Source organism: Ornithorhynchus anatinus, chromosome 1, assembly GCF_004115215.2.
Source record: "Ornithorhynchus anatinus isolate Pmale09 chromosome 1, mOrnAna1.pri.v4, whole genome shotgun sequence".
NCBI lineage: Eukaryota > Metazoa > Chordata > Mammalia > Monotremata > Ornithorhynchidae > Ornithorhynchus > Ornithorhynchus anatinus.
The window spans coordinates 54,760,140-54,776,061 of record NC_041728.1 but is presented as its reverse complement, the minus strand read 5'-3'; the positions used below and the strand labels follow the sequence as shown (position 1 = coordinate 54,776,061).

General features: G+C 46.4%; 2 protein-coding genes across 9 annotated transcripts in view; one reads left to right on the top strand and one right to left on the bottom strand.

Annotated features, from left to right (window-relative positions):
* The first annotated feature begins 62 nt into the window (after positions 1-62).
* SERPINA12 (serpin family A member 12) overlaps positions 63-15,922 on the top strand; it is a 65,887-nt gene continuing 50,027 nt past the window's right edge. For 5 of the 8 annotated variants that reach the window (XM_029064826.2, XM_029064840.2, XM_029064832.2 and 2 more), the window contains exon 1: positions 5,444-5,484. The gene's annotated coding sequence lies outside the window, so the exon portion shown is untranslated. Of the gene's footprint in view, positions 793-5,443; positions 5,485-15,922 lie in introns of those variants that run through there. The other 3 variants (XM_029064877.2, XM_029064849.2, XM_039911986.1) reach the window with 2 other exon arrangements.
* LOC100089477 (kallistatin-like) lies at positions 4,086-11,948 on the bottom strand. Its single transcript, XM_007657079.3, has 5 exons — positions 11,861-11,948; positions 10,426-11,087; positions 9,289-9,562; positions 8,332-8,494; positions 4,086-4,872 (listed from the first exon to the last, which is right to left on the bottom strand). The coding sequence occupies exons 2-5, from the start codon at positions 11,081-11,083 to the stop codon at positions 4,672-4,674; spliced, it is 1,296 nt and encodes a 431-aa protein (XP_007655269.1). The 5' UTR covers positions 11,084-11,087; positions 11,861-11,948; the 3' UTR covers positions 4,086-4,671.

The following is a 15,922-nucleotide window of genomic DNA, read 5'->3' as shown; positions in this document are numbered from 1 at the left end:
CTGCTGGTCTGGGATCCTGAGCCTGCAGGATTCCTCCCGCATGAGGTGGCCACCCAAATTTACAAACCTTGGAATATTTTTAAGGGTTTTACGACCGCAACCAACGTAAAGATGTTTTTATGATTTTAACCAAGAAACCTGTTCCTACTAAAGGTCCCCCCACACCTGATTGTGAGCACACCGTGGGTAGGGAATGTCACTGTTTATTTTTGTACTGTATTTTTCCAAGTGTTTAATAAGCATTCATTCAATTGTCAAGTCCAAGGGACCAAGAAATGATCGCTCCTCAGGGAAATCTCCTCTGATCGTATTCCAACAGTTGAAAGGATTGCTTGAGCAGACGGTCAAAGGCCACATCCTCTGATTGGTTCCCACGGACTGGAGGTCATTGGTGGATACAACTGCCATTCAAGGCTGCATCCTCTGATTGGTATCCACAGACAGGATCGATGCAGTGGCAGCAGGCTTCTGCACCAGGGACCTCCATGGAAATCAGCTCTGCTTGAGCTCAGATCTGCTCGGCGGACGTTGGGCCAGAGTTCCCCAACGGCAGGCTAAGATTCAGTTGGATCCCGTTGTAGGGTTCCTTCAACCCTACAGCCAGAAAGGTGCCTGCCGATAGGCTGGTTGTCAGGGGATCCACGGCCTCTCCTGTTCAGAAATCCAACACAGGCCTGCAGTGGTCCTAGCCTGGAAACAGCACCCTGTGTTCCCTCCGAGGGGCAGGTGGGGAGGCCATGATGTCGACCTCTGGCCCCAGCATACAGCCTGGGGCCTTTCCCTTTCTAAACTGTAAGTTCATTATGGGCAGGGAACATATCTGCTAATACCGTTGCGTTTACTCTCCCAAGCACTTAAAACAGTGCTCTGCACATAGTAAGGTCTCAACAAATACCACTGATTGATTGATTGCCCTGCAGCCCCAGTGGGCCGCAGCAGTCCCAGAGCTCAGGAGGATAAGGGTGTGTATACACATATTTGGGGGGGTGTGGGAAGGGGCACGGGGGGCAGTGACGGGGCATGAGATTTTCAATCAGTGCTCATTCCTCATAAAAGATTTAAAATAACACAGAGTTTCTTTTTTTTTTTTTTAAAGCCAGTTGATTTTCAGGTAATAATGAGATCATAATGGGACATACGGAGACAAAGAGAAACAGAGAGAATGTTTCTGTAAAGCCTAAATCAGTGTCCTTCATCATTACCCCGCCACACTTGTCTACTCTCGGCTGGGTGCAGAGGGCCCCTGCTGCCTGTTCTGTGCCTGACAGGCCCCCCAGCCCCACCTTTTGGCCATGCAATTCTCTTCCATGAGCCCTAGCCACCACCCCCGAGGAGTCAGAGAAGATGAGCAAGAGGGAAATTGAGGCAGCTCCACCCCAGAAGGGGTGGAAGTGGGTCCCCAAGTCACCCGCTCCAGGTTAGGAAAGTCTGGTTGGCTAGGTGACTGGGTGGCGGAAATCACCAGAAGAGCCCACCTTGCTCTTCCCCAGCTGCAGTTCCTCCTTACTGGCCTGGTCTCTAACCTTCTCAGTGTACCTCGATCTCATCTGTCTCTCCATCTCACCCACATCCTACCTCTGACCTGGAATGCCCTCCCTCATATCAGACTAATAATTTCTCTCTCCCGCTTTTAAAGCCTTATTGAAGGCACATCTCCTCCAAGAAGCCTTCCCTGACTAAGCTCTCCTCTCCTCTTCTCCCACTCCCTTCTACCCTGCTCTTACTTGTTCCTTCATTCATCCTCCCTCCCATCCCCACAGTACATATGCATATATATATATCTGTTATTTATTTATGTATTTATTTTAATGTCTGTTGCCCCCTCTAGACTGTGAGCTTGTTGTGGGCAGGAATGTGTCTGTTGTTATATTGTACTCTTTCAAGTGCTTAGTGCAGTGCTTTGCACATAGTAGTGCTCAATAAATACAGTTGGATGGATGGATGGATGGATGGATGGATGGATGGATGGATGAATGAATGAATGAATGAATGAGGAGTTTTAACTGATTTAGAGCTGGCAAGATTCTGGGCATTTTATCAGATTATCTTGAAGGAATTGGCCAAATAGAAGGATTGCCATTCATAAAGACAGTTTTTCTTTGTGGAACCATTTGTTACAACTGTCAGCAATCCTGCTTGTGAAGCCTTTTATTGACCGTGTGCTGTCAATGCACTTTATGGGGTCATCATCTGCACTGACTGTTACCACATCCCCTTGACCCAGGTGAGTAGGGGGTGTTTAGAATGGGAAGCTGAAGAAAGGGAGGATCTGATGAGGTTTGGGAAGAGTTCGGGGTAGACTGAAGATAAATTTAGGTTACAGATTAAACTGAGTTAGGAGAAGAATTAACCTCAAAAGTGTGTTTCCCCAAAAAAACCTAAAGAAAAGAAATGTTCTGCACACAGAAGTGCTCAACAAATATGATTGAATGAATGAATTCTCTTTTCCTCAGTTTCTTCATCTTTAAAAATGGGGTTTAAATACCGATTTTCCCTCCTACTTAGACTGTAAACCCCATGTGGGACATGGGCTGTGTCTTGTATCTACCTCAGGGTTTACTACTGTGCTTGGTACACAGTAAGTGCTTAACAAATTCTACCATGATTATTAGTATCATTACACCATCACTCTGGAAGTGAGATGGCCACTGAGGACCCTCAAAAAAAAAAAACACCAGACATCGTTTCATGTACCTGGATTATGCTGTAAATGATGTCAGAAGTATCTTTTAAATTTTTTTATATGGTATTATGTGCTTACTATGTGCCATGGAGTTCACAGTCTTAGAATCCCTATTTTACAGAGGAGCTAACTGAGGCAAAGAGAAGTGAAATGGCTTGCTCAAGATCTCACAGTAGAAAAGTGGCAGCTGAAATTAGAACCCAGGCTATCCTAGTCCTGGAATCTGGCAGGATTGGAATTTGAGTCCCAGGCTGGCGCTCCACTCAGTAGGTCACCCTGCCTCTCCTTTTTGTGGAAGTACCCTGAATTCACTCAAACATAGCACATTTCCCCAGGGTCACCCCTGACCTCACCCTTGCTCCGGAGCCTTGAATTCCCTTCCCAGGTCCCCAGGAATGGGGATAGTGCTTTCTGGAAGTAGGAACTGTGGCCGGGGGAGGCCAGAGTGTTTGAGGGGCAGAACAGCAGGTTTAAAGTTGCCTGGGCCGAAACAGCTGCAGGTGGGTCACGGACCAACCGTCAAGGGAACTGTCACTGAAGTATAAGGTGGGCTGAGAGGCTGCTCAGTGGGGAAGTGGAGAAGCTCAGAGCAGTTCTGGGGTCAGGAAGCCCCGTGCATCCCGGGCTGACCCAATACATGGGCTTCTCTTCAGGCAGTTGACCTGTGGGCCCTTGGCTCGGCCACCTGCATGGGCTAGCCACAGATTCCACATCCCCTTTTCACCCCCACACTTTGTGAACCTTGTCCAGAGACCCCTAAGCCCAAGTTTTAGGAGAAACAAGACATTTGAAAATTATGAAGCTGCTCCTAGTGGAGACTGATGTATTCATGGACTACTTTAAGACTCCTTGGCGAGGTCCAGTGTTCCATTGTGTCTTTCCAATCAGCCCCTGCAACCCACTCCCATCCCAGGGAGGATAGCATACTTAGGAGTCTTTCCTTGATGGTGAATGTGGGGAGGGGAGGAGAGGCTTGGCTTTTTCTTCGGGGCTAAAGCAACTTCCAGGTCTACTAAACCTTGTAGCCAGGAAAGGCTCTTGCTCCTGAAAAACCTCCATATGAACTTCCTTTTACTCACGTGATGTGCCAGGATTGGACCATCGGGGCCCACTTTTCATTTTCTACCCTGGAAGAACCTTGGTGTGGCACCCATCGGGAACTAAAAGGAACTAGCCAAAGGGCAAAACAAAGCTGGGCATAATAATAACAGTGGTGATATTTGTTAAGTGCTTACTATCTACCAGGCACTATACTGACTGCTGGGGTAGATACAAGATGATTGGTTTGGACACCAGACCCTGACCCTCATCCCAACTGAAGGCTGTGAGAGTATTTCCTGTGGCACCTAGAGAGGCTGAGAGTCCAGCTAAAGCCTGAAAAGGCGCTCACCTGCAGGGTATGTCACCTTCAATGATGACTTGCTTTTATTCCATCATGGTAATTTATTGCATCACTCATGAAAGCCCTCCGCGATCACTGAATTCTTAAGGCTAGCGAGCATTTTATCCAAGGAAAGGGCCTCCCCAAGACAGCAATCAATTGGTCTTTTCTCCCATTGATTCCCAAGCGCACCAAAGATCTTCATTTTCCTTGGACTGAGGCTTAGAGCAGGTAAGAGGCTCCCCCGTGATCTCCAGGCCAAGTCAGAGGCTGGCATGGCTCTGTGTCACGAAGTGGAGTCGCTCGGATGGCTTTGGGTCCCTAGGGAAGTGAATGGGTCTAGACGCACCCTGATCCCACCACATCATACGCTACTGTGAATGTGGGGAAACCAGAGGTGAGGAGGAAAAGCAAGCAACCGAGGCCTGCTCCTTCATCTTCTGCTGCTCTTCCAGCAGCATGGAGCTCCCCCTGCTATCTCCCTCCTCCTCTCCTTTCTTCCCCACCCTGCTAGCCTGCCACCAACCCCCAGGGATAAAGCTACTGAAAATCTTTGAATCAACATCTCTGGCCAATCCACTGTGTGCCACAGAGTTCCTCGGGCACATTACTGGTCTTTGGGGTTTATGACCTTCCCCAGAAAGAGGAGGCTTTGGGTTTCTGTAGAAAGGATCACCACCAGGAAAGGCCGGTTGAACCGAACAGGCTGAGTTATTTTAGGGGCTGAAAGGAATACGGTCCCCAAACTGGTGGCCGCTGATGCCTCGGTGCCCTCCTCTCCGATATCCAGCACGGCTTTGTGGACACCCTACAAAGGAAACGCCAGAGGTTAACAGAGCCGGACACTGAGGGGAGCCCAAGGGCTCAGTCAGACTGATGGCTATTAATACTAATAATGCTAATAATAGTTGTGGTATTTGTTAAGTGCTTATTATATGTCAAGCACTGTTCTAAGTGCTGGGGTAGATACAAGATAATCAGGTCCCAAATGGGGCTCACAGTCTAAGTAGGAGGAAAACCAGAATCCCAATTTTAAAGATAAGAAAAAGGAGGCACAGATTTAAGTGACTTGCCCAAGATCACACAGCAGGTAAGTGATGAAGCCAGGATTAGAACCCAGGCCCTCTGACTCTCAATCCCATTGCTCTCTCCACTAGGCCAGGCCGCTTCCCTCGGGCCGATTTTCTATCTGCTCTGAGATTCTTGGAGAAGCCAGGTGATGATTGCCTTCAGTTGTTTAGTTACGGAACACCTACCTTTCCTAATCTGACTGCTCTACATCCTTAGCTTTCCATCTTGCAACTCAGGATGGACTAAAGTCCATCAGTCTGTGATACTAAACTCCTCTTGAACCTCCTGGATATTTCTGGCTTGTGGAGCTTCCGACAATGAAGGATTTCAGCTGCTCACTGTCTAACAGGTAAGACTTTGCTTTGGTCTGCGTCAAACCTGTGCCTTCAAGCATCAAGGGGTGTTCCCTAACCCCAGTGGTGGACTTCAGTGAATAACAATGCCAAATCCTCTCCGACCACCCCCAACATGATTTGGCTGACTTCTGATATGCCGCCTTCACAGCCTTTGTCTTTCCTATTGATTGATCAGTGATGCCTCGTTCTCACCTGTCCCTTCCTCAAACCCTGGCCCACGTCCTACTTCTGGCCTGAAATGCCCTCCCTCCTCAAATTCACCAATCACACTTCCCCCCTTCAAAGCCCTACTGAAGGCTCACCTCCTCCAAGAGACCTTCCCAGACCAAGCCACCCCTTTTCCTCAACTCCCCCTCCTCTCCGTGTTGCTACAACTAGCTCCCTTTGTTCTCCCTGCTTCTCTGCGCCCCACAGCGCTTGTGTATATAGGTGCATATCTAAAATTCTATTTATATTGATGCCAGTTTGCTTGTTTTGATGTCTGTCTCCCCTCTTCCAGACTGTAAGCCTGACGTGGGCAGGGATTACTGCTGGATTGTAGTTTCCAAGCACTTAGTACGGTGCTCTGCACACAATAAGCGCTCAATAAATATGATTGAATGAATCTACTGTGCATCTCCCAAAGTAGAGGGGAATACCAAGGATATGGGAGAGTACGATATGGTTGATAGACAGGATCTCTGCCTTTAAGGAATTTTCAGACTGAAGAGTCCTAACCCTACTCGTCTGCCCTCACCCAGGAATTGCTCCATCCCTCTGATCAACCAGGTTGCTTTCCTCTGGAGTTTTTATAGCTTTTTCATGTCCTTAATGGACATGAGGTGGAGGAGGGTGTTACGTCAGGAAAGGAGTGAAGAAGAAAGATGAAGAAGTAATATCTGTCAGAAGCAGCAGCATAGTCTGGTGGAAAGAGAAGGAGCCTGGGAGTCAGAAGGACCAAGATTCTAATCCCAGCTCTGCCGCTTGTCTGCTGTGTGATTTGGGGCAAGAAACTCCACCACTGTATGGCTTTGAGCAAATCATGTCATTTCTCTGTGCCTCAGTTACCTCATTTGTAAAATGAGGATTATGACTGTGAGCCCCAGGTGGTAGAGGGACTGTCTCTAATCCAATTTGCTTGTACCCACCCAGCATTTAGTAAGTGCTTAGCAAATACCACTTAACACCCTGCAATCTCAAATCTGACAATTACCCTCCTCCACTTCAAAGGTTTAAGGAAAGCATATATCCTTCAAGAGGCCTTCCCTGACTAAGCCCCCCTTTCCTCTTCTCCCACTTCCTTCTGTGTTGCCCTGACTTACTCCCTTTATTCATCACCCCCTACCAGCCCCACAGCACTTATGTAATATTTGTAATTTATTTATATTAATATCTGTCTTCTCCTCTAGGCTCTAAGCTCACTGGGGGAAGGGACTGTGTCTGTCGATTATCCTATTGTACTTTCCCAAGCACTTAGTTTAGTGCTCTGTGCACAGTTAAGTACTCCTTAAATATGATGGAATAAATTAACTTAACTTCCCTGTGCCTCAGTTCTCTCACCTGTAAAATGGGAATTAAGACCGTGAGCCCAATGTGGGATGTGGACTGTGTCCCACCTGGTTAGAGCAGCGTGGCTTAGTGGAAAGAGTACGGACTTGGGAGTCAGAGGAGATGGGTTCTAATCCCAGCTCCTCCATTTGTCTCCTATGTGACCTTGGACAAGCCTCTTCACTTCTCTGTGCCTCAGTTACTTCATCTGTAAAATGGGGATTAAGACTGTGAGCCCCACATGGGACAACCTGATTACCTTACATCTATTCCAGCGCTGAGAACAGTGTTTGGTATATAGTAAGAGCTTAACATATACCATCATTTTTGTTATTATTATTATTATTATTAGCTTGTATCTACCCCAGTGCTTAGTACAGTGCCTAGAACACAGTAAGTGCTTAACAAATGCCATAATAATAATGTTGGTATTTGTTAAGCGCTTACTATGTGCAGAGCACTGTTCTAAGCGCTGGGGAAAAAACGTGGGGTTTGCTGGTCTATTTCAGCCAGACAAAGGAGATTCAGGTTGGTTATCACAGATTACACTGGCAATTTTTACAAAATTCAACTGCAAACTGGTGTGTTTCAAAGAGAGGGTCATGGGTCATCTTCTAGCGGGTTGGTCGCTGCCCCAGTATTCATTTCCATTCTCTGCTTTCTCTGCCTACTTCCTTGTAGTGAGTTCAGTGACATTTACAGGCAACCACCATAGGCATATGGACTTCTCTTAGGGGAAGCAGCATAGCTCAGTGGAAAGAGCCTGGGCTTCGGAGTCAGAGGTCATGGGTTCGATTCCCAGCTCTGTCACTTGTCAGCTGTGTGACGGTGGGCAAGTCACTTCACTTCTCTGTGTCTCAGTTCCCTCATCTGTAAAATGGGGATTAACTGTGAGCCTCACGTGGGACAACCTGATTACCCTGTATCTCCCCCAGGGCTTAGAACAGTGCTCTGCACATATTAAGCACTTAACAAATACCAACATTATTATTATTATTATCCCCTCCACTGTGCTGTTCAGTTCTGGGTTGAACAAAGAGAGGTAAGGTTTTCAAGGCTTCCCCATCTCAACAGCTCAGAGATCCTGTCCCAACTGGTGAGGCAGCTCTTTGAGTGCCAGAAGCTTGTGTTTGGTATCTGACATACTCTTTTCAAGGCTTAGGACAGCAATCTATGCCAATTCAGCACTCGGGAAATTCTACTTAAAGGTGGAATGACATGTTGGAGCATGGGACGGGTGATGGGAGCTAGAGGAGGACCAAGACTGCCCGTTTGGGAAATTGAAAGGGAAGCAGTGAACTGAATGAACTTACTTTGGAAACCCTCAGCCTGCTCTGCTCGGTGATGCCGGAGAAGTCAGCCTCCTCGGTGAACAAGTCCTGGAGGCCCAGCTCTGGAAGGATCTTTTCTAGTTTGATTTGTCCAGAAATGGAAAACTTGGGAAAATGTAATTCAAGCTTTCTGTAAAAATAGGAACTGAAAGATACTTGGATTAAAATTTCTTCATTCCAGTATAGTCCCTCCATCCCTCCACCCCACTGCTGTTCCCATAGAATGAGGGAGGGGAATGAAGAAGGGGCAGAGCCAAAGGAAGGGTCAAGGGTCATGTTAGGCCCCTTCCTTTGACCCTTCCTTCTCAGTGCCTGGTCAGACTCTTGGTCTCTTGAATTGCTTCAAGGAAACAACGTCGCCGTCTGCCAGATTAATTCAAAAGCACTTAAGGTCAGCAGACTTTTATATCAGCCCACCAGCTCTTCACTCACAATTCTTGGCTCATTTACCAAGTCACCAAGTCAGGTTTCTGCTTGAAGCTTTGTACTGATACTAGGTTGATGTGTCTTAGCAGCATGGCGCAGTGGGAGGAACCCAGGCCTGGGTTCTAATCCCACACCACCACTTACCTGCTGTGTGACCTTGATCAAGTCACTTAACTTTTCTGTACCTCATTAACCTCATGGATTAAATATCCAACCTCCCTCCCACTAAGACTGTGAGCTCAGTGTGGGAAAAGTTGTTTCCGACTTGAATCTCTTGTGCCTACCCCAGCACGTAGTACAGTGCGTGGCACAAGGTAAGGACTTAACAAAAGCCCCAGTCACTGATAGTAGTAGTAGTTTTCATTGGAATGTCTCTTGAATTTACACACTCCAATATTGTTTTTTTCCTGGTATAATTTGCGTTTGGCTCTGACCCTCAACCTAGGATCCTATATATATGACCCAGTTCCTGACTCAGTATCATCTTGGGATCTAGAGGGAAGTGATGATCACCTTCGTTTGAAGAATCTGTCCCATCTCATCAGCATCCCTGGCTGCAAAGAGTTCTCCACCTCCCTCATCTTCCCTACGTCGGGAAGAATAAAAAATGCTGTGGCGTTTCCTTTGTAATCCATTCTCAGCACAGAACAAGATAACCACTTATCATAGAAATAGTAGTGATACACATCTTTCTGTTTCATCATAGGGACACTAACGACGGTCTTCTCGTTCACGAAAAAGTCTTCTTCTGCTGTTTGTTTGGCATCAAAAGGCTTCTGCCACTTAGCTGTATGGGAGAGAAAGCGGGTTTCTTAGAAACCGTGTCCAGGCATCGTGAACTTTGAATGCAGAACCCCATTTCCCAACTACGTTGCTCCCTCTGCAGTTAACTAATTGTCACTAACCAGGTCTTACCCTGGAGTATCTAGGATTGAGCACCAAACCATTCCTGGGAACAGACAGATCTGATTGAAACAGGCCTGCTCAAATGAGTTGGAAAGTAACAAAGAAGTCCCCAAGTCCCCCATATGGTCCTCTTAAGAACAAAGCAGTTGAGCCTATTTTAGGGTTTTACCCAATCTAGCGCAATTTCTATTACTAAATCGCGTTTTTTAATTAGGGGGTCACCCTCTCCCAGATCTCCAGATTTATCTCTTTCTGATAAAAAAGTTTTTCATAATCTTTTCATTTCTCAGATGGACTTAGGTTGAGCCTGGGTGAATTAGAGGCTGGAATCACAAATCGATCTAAGTGATGAATTACTAACATCTCCACTGTTGGATAAAAACTACAAAAAGAAAAACTAAAATCAAACTCCAGATATTTTATAACCGATAATTTCTCCCCACAAACTTTTTAATCTCCCCCCACCAAATTTTCAGACTCTCTGTGAAGGAAGCATCTTTGAAATATTAATAGGAAAAGCTTGTCTGGTGCTATAAGAAGAGGAATAAACTTTGGGGATGATTCTTGTCTTCCCCTGAGTCTGGAGTAAGTGGTGGGGTCTGTTTATTCAATGATAATAGAGATTCTCCGGGAGTCCATGACTCTCTAACCCTGGATGAACAAAATCCTACATTCTCCTGTCTGATAATGAGCCAGTGAGCCTTCTCATCGAAAGTCAAATTCACATCAATGATAATCTCTCACCTTTGAAATAAATATAATTCACTAGCACCATCACAGAGTTTCTGTCGAGCTCTCGGACCAAGTCGACGATCTTTCCGTGGGTTTCTTTCCTCACATGATCATTGATCTGCTTCTCTGCTCCGACTGCATCCTGGAAGTCGGTCTTGAAAGCCTCGGTAGCATACAGCTCCTTGATGCCTTCCAGGAACGCCTCCTTGGGCGTCAGTCGTTCGTCCAGAAAGAGAGAATTTCCAAGGTGTGTTTCGAGGTTCTGGTTGTGCAGGTTGAGCGTGCGGATGATGTGCTGGAAGCCGTCGTGGATCTCCCTCTCTGAGATCTGGGTGAGGTTGAAATGGAGACCCTCCAGCATTTGAGTCAGGGTGGCCGAACGGGCCCCCAGAGACAGCATGGCCAGAGTGGTGGAGATGCTCAGTGGAGAGAGGAAGACATTTTTGTCTGGCCTTTCTGAAATCAGTTGCTTGTACAGGCGGAAGGCAAAGTTACCATTGCTGGTGGCCACCTGGTGGTATGGTAGGGCTTCTTTTGGGTCCTGACTATCCTGGGGAGGCCAATCTCTGTGGCTTCCATGGCCAAGGTCCCGGTGGGGATGAGGCTGTTCAGCAGCTTGAAGCCAGACCACCATCAGACACAGGCAGAGGGCAGACAATGTATTCCTCATGGCTCTGTGAAGATGAACCAGACACAGGATGAAAATCCACCCTTGCACATGGATTTGCACCCTTTATTCACCCCTCCTTCAGCCCCTCAGCACTTATGTACATATCTTTAATTTATTCATTAATACTAATGTCTGTCTCCATCTCTAGCCTGCAAATTTACTGTGATTAGGGAACATGTCTACCAACTCTGTTATACTGTACTCTCCTAAGTTCTCAGTATAGTGCTCTGCACACAATAAGCATCCCAAAAATTCCACTGATTTATGGATCAATTGAAAATAAAGTCCCTATCCCATTTTTCTCTCTCTTCTGTCCTGGAGCCTTGGCACATCGCCTTCGGACCCTGTGACTCTTTTTATTTGCCAACTGTGAGTAATGTCGAGGACTTTTGGCAGTCAGGTCCGACGCCAAGCCTGCTACCCAGGAAATCCAATCACAGAACTTCTGAGGAATGGCCTCTCCGATGACCCAGAAAACAGGCAGTCAAAATGCAAGCCTGGAGCTGTGCATCACCCCCAGAAAAGACCATTTGGAAAACATTCTGTTAGCTTTGTTCCGATCACCTAATTGTCAGCAGCGGTTTAGAAGGTCCAGACCCAAATGGAAAAATACCCGTTTTGCACCCCCACTGAGAGAGATGATGCCAACCATGAACGATCCATCCTCTATCACGAGCACCCATCATCCATTTGTGTCTGAAATCATTTCATTAGAAACACACAAGGCATCACTCCAATGGGCCAAATGCAAGAATTTCAGAGGTGTTGATTACTTACAAGTCGACCAAGGAGAGTTTGCAGAGTTCTAAGGGCTGCAGCTTCACTTTATTCTGCTATTTATTCTCCTCTGGAGTGTTGTGAAAGAAGGGCCCTTCCCTCCCCCTCAGATAATGATTAACCAGAAAAACAGAGCACTCCAGGTCTGGAAAAGGAACCCCGGCAAAGGTATGGGTTTTACCTGGCTCTATGGCCTCGTCCTTGCTAGTCTTAGTCTTCCATTTTGGAGGATGGAACCCTAATTTCCAGGAACATAAACCAATTTATCCATGTTCTCTGAGTGGGTTTCCTCAGTGAGAGAAGCATAGGGCTGAGTGGATTAGCTGGGCAGTTCAAGCAAAACCCCATTTCTTCAAAATCCACATCCCAGGACCCTAAATGTTTCCTGGCCAGTCATCTGGTCGACAACACCACTCTCCTTGAGCACTTGGGAAAGCTTCACAGGTATTCTTCTTTAGGGGTGTAAACTCACTGTGGGCAAGGAATGTGTCTACCATCTCTGTTATATTGTACTCTCCCAAGTGCCTAGTTCCATGCTCTGCACACAGTAAGCACTCAATAAATACAATTGATTGATTGATGACCGCACTGGACCAAACGTCAGCCTGCCCATGTTCACGTGGACCGATCGATTTCAAGGCCCTGTGTGAGTGGGAGGACCTTGAACAAATTGCGAGATCAGGAGAGGGCACGAGAGGCAGGGCTGCTGTAATCTCCTTTGACCAAGAGGTTCCTCCTCTCAGAGGAGTCCCTGGCCTCTTCCACCGGGCCCATTTCGCCTCATTTTCAAAAGAAGAGACTAACAGCAAAGCATTCCAAAATCCAGAGCCACCCAAAGCTTCTCCTTCTCTTCCCTACACGCCCCCCCCCCCCCCAGGACCCTTCTTTAAAAAGAGAGGGGACAGAGTGATTACAGTCTTTATACTGTAAGCTCTCTGGACTATTAGCTCGCTGAGGCTAAATAATATATCTACCAACTCTGCTGTACTGTACTTTCGCAAGTGCTCAGTACCGAGCTCTGCATTCAGTAAGCAGTCAGGAAATACCACTGATTGATTGATGATTGAATGGAAACAGCTGGGCTATCTCACTACTTTTTCTTTCCTGCTGGATTCTAGTCTGAGATATTCTGGACTGCCTCTTGAAGAATGTAGTGGAGTTGCTCTTTGGTTTCCAGACGATGGCCCCGAATGTGAGATAGCACCTATATCTTTGCTATACAGTCTCTTGTCTCTCACACTGTGAAAATACAGTAATCTGTGATACTGTTAACTTAGGCCATTCAGGTTACAGAACCGTCTCCCTACATAACAAAGGCTGACAGGACCACACTCCATTCATCCATTCGTTCATTCAGTCATATCACTGAGCACTTACTGTGTGCAGAGCACTGTATTGAGAGCTCGGGAGAGTACAAAACAATGAGAAACAGACACATTCCCTGCCCACAATTAGCTTACAGACTAGGGGGGGAGAGACAGACATCAATACAAATAAATGAAATTACAGCTATGTACATAAGTGCAGTGGGGCTGGATTGGGGGGGAAGAGAAAAGGGAGCAAGTCAGGGCAACTCAGAAGGGAATGGGAGAAGAGGAAATGTGGGGCTTAGTCTGCAGAAATCTCTTGGAGGAGATGTGCCGTCAATAAGGCTTTGAAGGGGGAGAGAGTAATTGTCAGATTTGAGGAGGGAGGGCATTCCAGGCCAGAGGCAGGATGTGGATGAGGGATCAGTGGTAAGATAGGCAAGACTGAGGTACAGTGAGAAGGCTAGCAGTAGAGGATTGAAATGAGCAGGCTGGGTTATAGAAGGAGGGACGTGAGGTGAGGAGGAGGAGGCAACGTGATAGAGTGTTTTAAAGCCAATGGTCAGGAGTTTTTGTCTGATGCAGAGATGGATGGGCAACCACTAGAGTTTTTTGAGGAGTGGGGTGACATGTCCTGATCATTTTTGTAGAAAAATGATCCAGAATGGTGACTTATGGCAGATCCTGTTTATTAAGTGTTCTACTGGCATTGCACGCCAGGATGCATCATCCCAGCATAATCAATCAATCGATCATGTTTATTGAGAGCTTTCTGTGTGCAGAGTACTGTACTAAGCACTTTAGAGAGTACAATATAACAGAGCTGGTAGACATGTTCCCTGCCCACAAGGAGTTTATGGTCTAGAGGGGCATACAGGCATTAATATGAATACATTACAGATATATACATAAGTGCTCTGGAGCTGAGAGAGGGCATGGCCTAGTGGCTAGAGTATGGGCCTGGGAGTCAGAAAGACCTGGGTTTTAATCCCATCTCTGCCACTTGTCTGCTATGTAGCCTTGGGCAAATCACTTCTCTGTTCCTCATTTATCTCATCTGCAAACTGAGGATTGAGACTGTGATCTCTCTGTGGGACAGGGACTACGTTCAAGCCAATTAGTTTCTATCTACCCCAGCCTGGCACCTAGTAAGCACTGAAAAAATACCATAAAAAAATGTCCAAGTTGGCAGGAGAGGAGAAGGGTCAGACATGACTGTCTCCAGAGAGTTCTGCCCTGGAGACATGGCAGGCTCGCCTGTCCCCTATTGAAGAATTGAGGGTGAATGAGTTGCTCATCTTCCATCCAGAGTGACCTGAAATGTCTAGTGGATGGAGCATCAGCCTGGGAGTCAGAAAGACCTGAATTCTTAGAATGAGAGCTCTATGTGAGACAGGGATGTCTGATCTGATTATCTTGTATCTATTCCAGAACTTCTTACCGTGCTTAGCACAGAGTAGGAGTTTAACCAAAACTACAATTATGATTCTAGAGCAGAATATACCATCTGCTGTCACCCAGTGCCATTTAAAATATTGCTCAGGAAAAAAATGTTTCCTAGGAGCTGTTCCTTCACCTCCTGTTCTCTGGACTCTGTTTTGGAATCTAAAAAGCCCCTCTCCTAATCAGGATAGAGCACTGGGGTTGGAAGTCAGATGGCAATAGGTTCTAATCCCTGCTCCACCATTTTTCTGCTGTGTGACCTTGGGCAAGTCACTTTACTTCTCTGTGACTCAGTTACCTCATCGGTAAAATGGGGATTGATATTGTGAGCCCCACATGGGACAGGGACCGTGCCCAACCTGATTTGTTTATATCCATTCTTGTGTTTAGTACAGTGCCTGACACATCATAAGCGCTTAACAAATACCATAATTATTATAATTATTATTATGGACCACTATAGAAGACCACTACAGGATGCTACTGTTACCAGTGTTTGTTCACGAACCACATCCAATGCCCAATGGCAGGATGAATTTGGAACACCAAGTGCTGGGACTTGATCCTTTGACCAGCCCCAGGACAGTGTTTGCTAGAATGCAGCTCTGCTGGGTGGGACCTGTGAGGAGATTGCGGGGCAGCAGGATTCTAGAGCTGCCTTGGGGGGGATTAGAAAAGGAACACATGTTCCTGGAGGGCAGAAAAAACACGATTAGAGACACAGTGAGGCCACATCACCATAAAACGATGGGCTGTCGGAAGACCACTGAAGCAAACGTACCAGCCAGGGTAGGAATCGGGAGAGAAAAAGTTGCTCTCCTTGAACATTTTGTGAAGATTGGAGAATACAGATGTGTAGGAGCGTGGTTCAGTGGAAAAAGCACGAGCTTGGGAGTCAGAGGTCGTGGGTTCTAATCCCTACCCTGCCACTTGTCAGCTGTGTGACTTTGTGCAAGTTATTTAACTTCTCTATGTCTCAGTTACCTCATCTGTAAAATGGGGATTAAGACTGTGAGCTCCATGTGAGAAAACCTGATTACCCTATATCTCACCCAGTGCTTAGAACAGTGCTTGGCACAAAGTAAGTGCTTAACAAATACCATGATTATTATTATTATTAGGAGAAATCAATCAGTCAATCAATTGATTGTATTTACAAAGTGCTTAGTGTGCCCAGCACTGGACTCACATTTGGGGGAAAAAAATACAGTACAGTTGATAGTCATGTTCCATGCCTACTAGGAGGTTGTAGTCTAGAGGGGATCTTACAGTCTACAGCACTTATGTACATCTCTGTAATTTATTTATATTA